The 7,607-nt window shown below is 60.2% G+C and overlaps 1 protein-coding gene across 1 annotated transcript; it reads left to right on the top strand.

Annotated features, from left to right (window-relative positions):
- Window positions 1-228: 228 nt before the first annotated feature.
- Window positions 229-6,962, top strand: TLX1 (T cell leukemia homeobox 1). The gene is made up of 3 exons (XM_052799696.1): window positions 229-734; window positions 2,362-2,563; window positions 6,327-6,962. Exons 1-3 carry the CDS (start codon window positions 266-268, stop codon window positions 6,547-6,549), a joined length of 894 nt encoding a protein of 297 aa, XP_052655656.1. The 5' UTR covers window positions 229-265; the 3' UTR covers window positions 6,550-6,962.
- The last annotated feature ends 645 nt before the right edge of the window (window positions 6,963-7,607 follow it).

Here is a 7,607-nt window from a genome sequence, read left to right as displayed (position 1 = left end):
GGCTCTGCTGTCGGGTCTTCGGGCTGAGCGTGTGGCTGCCGCGTCCCGGCCGTGCGTGGCTCTGCTGGTGCGTCTCGGGGTGTGCGGCTGCCCTGCCATGGGACCCAGCGCGTAGCCGGCGCGTCCCGGCTGTGCGCGGCTCCCTTGCGTGGCCTTGCCGTGTTTCGGGGCGGTGCGGGGCTGTGCTGCCCGGCCCGGGGCGGAGGTCCGGCCCCGGTGCCCCGGGGCGTTGTGTGCGGCTCCGCTGCCGGGGCCGGGCGGCGGCATGGAGCACCTCGGGGCTCACCACCTGCACCAAGGCCAAGCCGAGCCCATCAGCTTCGGCATCGACCAGATCCTCAACACGTCGGAGCCGGGCAGCTGCATGGTGTCGCACCCGCGGCTGCAGGACTCGGCGGACTACGGGCTGGGCTGCATCGTGGGGAGCGCCTACAACACGGTCACGGGTGGCTACGGGGCGAGCGGCGGCGCGGCCGGCGCCTACACCGGCACCTCCTGCAGCATGGGCGGCCTGCCCGGCTCCTACAACGTGAACATGGCGGTGAGCATGAACGGCAACACCTTGAGCTCGGCCGGGGGGGTGATCCGCGTCCCGGCCCATCGCCCGGTGGCCGGCGGCGTGCACCAGCCCCTCTCCGCCGCCGTGCCGGCAGTGAACGGCATGAACAGTCTCACGGGGCTCACCTTTCCCTGGATGGAGAGCAACAGGCGGTACACAAAAGACAGGTTCACAGGTGAGTCGGGCCACCGGGACCCCCCCTTCCCTCCCTGCTCCCGCCGCCCCGCTCCCTTCCCCGCTGCCTGGCCTCGGCGCGGCAGCCGCTGCCCGCCGGGGAAAGCAAGATCCGGCCCCGGCTGCAGAGAGCGGCCCGGATCGCCCTGGGAAGTCGGTCCCGGAGGAGGCCAGAAGCAAGAAGGGATGGAAAATCAGGCGCATTCAGTCCCCCCTAAATGCATTGGTTTTGGTTTGGTTTGGTTTTTATTTTTGGGGTGTTTTGGGTTTTTTGTTTGTTTGTTTCTTCTTTTTTTTTGTGGTGGTTTGGTTTTGTTGTTGTTGTTTTTTCTTTTCCTCTTTTTTTTTTTTTTTTTTTCCCGGGATACGGCCCGGGAAAGGCCGGCAGGGAGGAAACGGGATGGCAAACTCCGCACACTTCCCGCAAGTCCCGGGCATGGCTGCCCGCTCCCCGCGGCCCCGCCACCCGACCCAACACCCGTGGAAAGTTTCCTTTAAAATAGAGGGTTATTTCGGAGGCACAGCCCGGCCCGGCGGGAAGGGAGCCCGGCGGCCCCGGCCCTCGCCCGCCCGGGAAGGCCGGCCCGTTGCCGGCGGCTCGTAGGACTGTTTTTCCCGTGCGTACCGTAACCGGGCTGGGTTTCTCCGGCTGCGGGTTTCGGCTCAGCCTTTCTCCCGCCAAAAGGGACTTTTTACAGCCCCGAGCAGAGCCGGGCTCGGGCTGGAGCCGCTTTCCGGACCCGCCGCCGTTTCCAGGTGTATCTGGGTTCGTCCTTCGGCGCCAACAAAGCAAAATCTCGAACAACGAAAATAAATTAAAAAAAAAACAAACCCAAAAAAGCAACGAAATTGCGACGGGGGAAAAATCAGCCCCCGCTCCTGCAGCGCCCGCATCGGCACCTCTTCCCGGGGGTGGAAATCGAGGCCCGATTTTTGCAAGTTCACGTTTAATTTCGACCCGATGGCGCTCGGCTGGGGCACGGCCGCGGGCGAACAAACGGGCCGTTCCCCTGGCAGGCACTGGGCTGAATTGCACGGAGCCCCTTTCTGGCCCGGCCCGGCTGAGACACGCCGCAAGTTTTCCCCAATTATTTTTTTTCCTGTGGGGAAAAACAAAAAAAGAAAAATAAACAATAATAAAAAAAAGAAACAAAACAACGAATCGCAACTCCCGTTTCCGGCCCGGGAAGTTATTTCCCGCGTACGAAACGCGGGGCCGAGGACGGCGCGGTTACCGCCGCACCCAAACGAAATTAAACCGAGCCCCGTTCGCACGAAGCGCGGACCCCCGGCCCGGCGCCAGGACCGGCTGCCGCTATTGCCCTCCGCCCCCGGCACTTCGCCGGGCAAGCGGTCGCCGTCGCCGCCAAAGGTGCCGGGCCGATGCCCCCACCGCAGCCCCCGGGGAAGGCGCCGGGGCCGCCGCCGCCGCCGCCGCGTTTTTGCAGCCCGTGCGCGGATGTCGGCGGGGAAGCGGCGGCTTCGCAGCGGGGGGGTCCCCATCCCAGCGCCCGGGAGCCGGAGCCCCTCTGCTGATCTGTCGCTGCTTGCTTCTTTGCCTCTCATCCCCCCTCCTCCCGTGTCCCCCCCAGTGGCCCTCTCACCCTTCACTGTAACACGCCGTATAGGTCACCCCTACCAGAACCGCACGCCTCCCAAGAAGAAGAAGCCGCGCACCTCCTTCACCCGCCTGCAGATCTGTGAGCTGGAGAAGCGCTTCCACCGGCAAAAATACCTGGCCTCGGCCGAGCGTGCTGCCCTGGCCAAGGCCCTCAAGATGACGGACGCCCAGGTGAAGACCTGGTTCCAGAACCGGCGCACCAAGTGGAGGTGAGGGGCTGGGGTGCTCGGCGGACGCGGGGGGCAGGCGCTGGGGCAGCCCTGGGGGAGCAGGCCCGGCTGCTGCCGGCTCTGCCAGCGGCATTGGTGGCTGCGAGTTGGGGTGCGAGCCCTGCGAGCGCACGCACAGGGGAGTCACGCGTGTGTCTGAATGTGAATGTGCGTGTACACATGCATGGGAATGCCCGTGTGCATGCACAGCAGTGTGTGTGCGTGCAGCACCTGTGGATGTGAGTGTGTGTGGGGTGTAGGCCGTGCGTGCACACACCTGTACGTGCATGCAGTGTATGAGAGTGTGTGCACACTGGCGGGTGTGTGTGCAAGCAGGACATGCATGTGTAACTCTGCACCTTGTGTGCGAATGCTTTTGTGTGAAGGCCACATGCGCTTGGGTGTGCCCACACGTGGTGTGTGTATGTGTGTGTGCCTCTGTGTGAGCGTGCACGGGGGTGTGCGTGCAAACCAGACGCCGGTGTATGGATGTGTGTGCGGTGTGCATGCAGGCAGCGTGCATTCCATCTGTGTGTGTGTGTGAGCACACCGGGTCTGCGTGCAGGTAGGTGTGCACGTATGCAACGCAGATGAACGCATGTGTGCCTACACATGTGGACGGTGCGCCCTGCGGGGCAGGGGGGTGTGCGGTGGGTGCAGGCGGTACCACCAGGAGCCCAGTGGGTGCAGCGGCTCCATCGCACCTTTCCCCGGCAGCAGCCTGCGGGAGCCCTCGGCCCGGCCCGGCCCGGCGGGGTGCGTCCGGGGGGACGGGGGGGGTGTGCGGGAGCCGGACCCGCCGGTGCGCGGCCGGGGGGGCAGCGGGACCCTCCGGCGCCAGGGCAGGGCCGCACCCCGGCGTGGGAGCGCGGCTGGGGCCGGATCCCGCTGCCAGGATATCGGGCTCTGCATAACGCGAAGATTTTCAGCCCCGCGGGGTGTACGGCACCTCCTTGCCAAAACGCTTTCTTTTTGTTCTCCTGCCCGGCGTGCCGGTGAAGCCGGGCAGGAGAGGAAGAGGAGGCCGGGCTCACACGGAGCCTCCCGGGCTCTGTCGCCGTGACCCTGCCCTTCCCAGGCTGGAGCTTCCCGGGGGTGTCCCCGGGGAAGGCACCCCAGTACTGGGAGCATCCCCTGCCCTGCGCCGGGCTGGGAACAGGCACCCTGCGGGCGGGGAGGGGACTGGGCAAGGAGCAGCTCCCCTGGCAGGTCAGAGAAGGGGGTGTTGCTGGGTGCTGAGCCTTGGGCGCAGGCAGGAATGGGACAGTGATTGCCTGGGGATACTGGGACTGGGTAAGAAATGGGGGACAAAGGACTTGAATCCAAGGGTGTGGGTGAATCCCCCCTCAGCAAGTCCTTCCCTAAAGAAGGGAGATCAGCTCCCCCAGTGCCAGGAAGTCTATAGCTGGAGTGATCTCTGTCGGCCAGGAGCAGGGTCCTGGAGGAGGAGCACTCCTGCCGTGGCCTGTGAAACAGGGTCAGCTATGTCTTCTAACCTGGTTTCCTAAGGAAGCGAGGCAAATGCAGCTTGGCTGGCTCTCCATCTGTCTGTCAATACTCTTTGCGTCTGTTGGCTAAGTTCAGCCCCCTTTGGCAGAGAAGCAGAGGATACAAACCTATTCATATGTTAGACAAAAAATAGCTGGGTAAAGAGAAACGAAACCCTGGTTCTGCCTAAGGGAAAGGCTGCAACGTGACCTCAGCTGTAGTATTAGACATGGGAGAATCCCCACCAGCCTGATCCAGAGGGACTCGCGCTTGTAAGCTCTGCTTGTTTGCATCTGTGCACGCTGGGTGTTGCGGTGGAGATGTGGATACCCCGGCCGATGGCAGGCCCAGCTCCGTGCCCTGGGCCCCTGTGCAGGGTAGTGGGCTCTAAGCGGTGACTGGAGCGCTGGGTGCTGGAAGGAGCCACTTGCAGGCGCAGTGTGAGCTAGGCAGTGGGGAATATCTGAGAAAAGAAAGTTGCTTTAAGCCCTCTGAGGGATTTAACTGCTTAAATAAATGCATGCTAGGGGAGGAGAGTCTCCCCTCTGCTTGTTGCTTGGATGTCTCTGCTGGACAGAGGTGGCTGTGTGATTCCCTTCCCAGACTGGGGCTCTTGCTTGAGACATGGGCATCGAGGTTTAGTTCCTTCCAGGCAGATTTGAACCTGCAAATCCCAGCCTGACATGAATGCATGAATGGGCCAGCTGCTTGGAGCAGGGGGATATTTGGGAGCCGGGTACTCACAGCCACCGTGCTCCTGACCACCCTGGACAAGGGGCTCCTTCCCTCCCCCCGGAGCATCTCTTCATTGTGCAGGGAGTCATTAAATATTCATCGAGGCAGAGACGGAGCTGCTCTTGGGCTGTGCAGGGAGGGCCAATGCTGCTCTGAGCCCCCTCTCCCCGGGATGTCTGACTGGGATGTTGACACAGTGATTAGAGCAGGGACTAAGCCCTGAGCTACCTGCTCCGGGGCAGGAGCTCTGGCCGCACGCCTGGAGGCTCAGGTGCCCCGGAGGCCCATCGCTCACATCCAGCCCTCACCCATTTCCCTGGGTGGGGACCTAGAGACCCCCTGCCCTGTGCTCTTAGATGTAACTGCAGAGCTCGTAGCTGCCACTTCCAATCCCTGCAGCCAAAGAAGATGAGACATGTCACATCCCCCTGAGTTGCTAAATTAAAAAGCTGCTGTTTCCCCTGTCACTGATCCACTGAAGCTGCCAGGAGAGCCTCAGCTGGGCCCTGGGGTGTGAGTGAGGGAGGGGGTGCTTTGGGGATCATCCTGGGACTGGCACTGTGAGCTGCCCCAGCAGCATCACTGGAGGTGCCAGGTGATGTTCACAGTAAAAGCAGAGGTGACCGCAGGCTGCAGTCTCCAGACTGACCCACTATCCAAGCAAGGGGTGGCTGGCATTTTCATTGTGGATTTAAGTGTGTTCAGGCCATTTCTTCCTATCCCATCCCCTCCTCCCAGACAGCCCAGAGCTGGGACCCTACCAGCGCTGGAAAAGACCCCTGCAGGCCCCCTAATCCCCCCTTCGGCAGGATCAGCCCCGCCAGTGTCATTCCAGACAGACGTGTGTCCAACCTGTTCTTAAAAATACCCTCCTTCACCCTGCCCAGACAGTTTATTCTGGGCTTTGATTCTTCTTGCTGCTAAAAATGCGTTTCTACTGTTTAGCTGACATTTTGCTGATTTTTGTCCTGCCTGCCGTGGGCGTGTTGTTGCCTTCATCCAGAGTCTCGACAGCTGGCCACCGCAGCCCAGCGGAGGAGATGGGAGACCTGGGTGCTGGGAAGGGGATGCCCAGGGGGATGTTGCCTGTCTCCCAGCTGTGTGGCACAGCCAGTCAGTGATGTCTGACCTTGCTCCTGCCCCATCCTCCTCACTGGGACATTGTGCGCTTGGCTTTCACTGCTGGGCACAGAACATGTTTGCAGGGAATCGCACCTTTTGCAATGCCGTTGTGTGCCCCTTTGGCTGTTTTGGCTCTGCTTGTATTTTTCCCATGGGCGGAAAATAAACCAGAGCTGTGGGCTGCTCCTGGCTGTCTTTGATCAGAGCAATTCTTGCTGGGGTCAGTAAGATAGACAGCCCCAGTCCCCAGTTTATGGGATTTACTGGCAGTTTGTGCAGGGGATGTGGGACCATGCTGTGGCTAGGCGCCCTCTTTTCCTACCCCCCTCCAGCCCTAAGCACTCAGAGTAACCTGTTCTCTCTGGAGATAACCCTCCTTTGCTCCCCCAGGCCCCCCTAACCGCTCTCTCTCTCCTAGGAGGCAGACGGCGGAGGAGCGGGAGGCCGAGCGGCAGCAAGCGAACCGCATCCTCATGCAGCTGCAGCAGGAGGCCTTCCAAAAAACCATCAACCAGCCCATCCAAGCCGACCCCATCTGTGTCCACAACTCCTCTCTCTTCGCCCTCCAGAACCTCCAGCCTTGGTCTGACGACTCCACCAAGATCACCAGCGTCACCACCGTCGCCTCCGCTTGTGAATAAGGCTGGCACCCGCCAGCGGTACGTGCACCTTCTGCTGGCGGGGCTGTCCCCGGGGGGACACGTGGCATCCCTGGTGGGATGCGTGGCATCCCTGTTTCTCCCCGGGGAAGGCTGGCACCCCACGGTCCTTTGGCCACATGTGCATCCCACGTGTCTGGCCGGGGAAAGCCTCCACGAAGACCGAAAGGAAGGGAAACCACCCCAAAAACTCTCCCCACCCGTGGGGTTGCTGGAGCAGCGGTGGTGTCTCACCTCCCCCCAGCCCTTTTGTTCTCTTGAAAGTCTCCGGTGCTGACCGTGAACTTGCTGACTTGCTGCCAGACAAAAGCCCAGCCCTGACAGACACGACCGCAGGCGTTCACCCAGCTGGGGGAGAGAAAACTTCCTTTGGATTCTGCTGGTGGCAGTGCAAAGCCTGGGGTCACCCTTATATATCCATATATATATATATATATATATAAAAAGTGTGTATATATATATATATGTATACTTTGGACTGACGGCTTGAAACAAAAGGAGGAGGCTCCCTGGAAAGTGCGTCTCTGCCGCGAACCTCCTCAGGTCGTCCGTGCCGGAGACGCTCGGGGATGCAACAAATGGAGGAAATAGCAGCAATTTCTGCTTACGCCAGATGGGAACCCTTCGGATCTCACCTCGCTGTCTCTACTCCCCTTTTTCATTAATTTTTTTCTTGCAAAGGGGGAATAAGAGAAGGATCTGACAGACTCCTGAGGACGGTAAATATGATATCTCAATTGTATGAAGAGCCCAAACTGTCCCCGGCTGCCACAGACTCCGTGCCCATCAGCGTGTATTTTAATAACGAGAAGACCTTGGTGGCAGTTTACGAGGGTAATGCAGTTTCTTTCCATGGATTATTTCCATATCATTTGCAAAATGTTGTCCAATGTTTTATTTTACCTGTTTCCCTTTAGAAGGCAGTTCCTGATGGCAAAAAATCGGTTTCACTCTCAACTGTTTAACTTAGTTGTTTCTTTAATTGTACCAAGGGAATGAGACAAAATTAAACAAAGCACTTCTTATAGCAAATGCCAGGA

This window comes from Harpia harpyja, chromosome 10 (assembly GCF_026419915.1).
Source record: "Harpia harpyja isolate bHarHar1 chromosome 10, bHarHar1 primary haplotype, whole genome shotgun sequence".
Lineage (NCBI taxonomy): Eukaryota > Metazoa > Chordata > Aves > Accipitriformes > Accipitridae > Harpia > Harpia harpyja.
The sequence above is the reverse complement of the archived record's forward strand: the minus strand, read 5'-3'. Positions and strand labels throughout refer to the sequence as shown.

What these genes read in the sequence shown, in the direction of transcription:
- TLX1 (XM_052799696.1), top strand. Translation starts at nt 266, where the DNA reads ATGGAGCACCTCGGGGCTCACCACCTGCACCAAGGCCAAGCCGAGCCC. An exon ending in CACAAAAGACAGGTTCACAG is followed by an intron (nt 735 to 2,361) that starts GTGAGTCGGGCC and finishes CACGCCGTATAG; the next exon opens with GTCACCCCTACCAGAACCGC. An exon ending in AACCGGCGCACCAAGTGGAG is followed by an intron (nt 2,564 to 6,326) that starts GTGAGGGGCTGG and finishes TCTCTCTCCTAG; the next exon opens with GAGGCAGACGGCGGAGGAGC.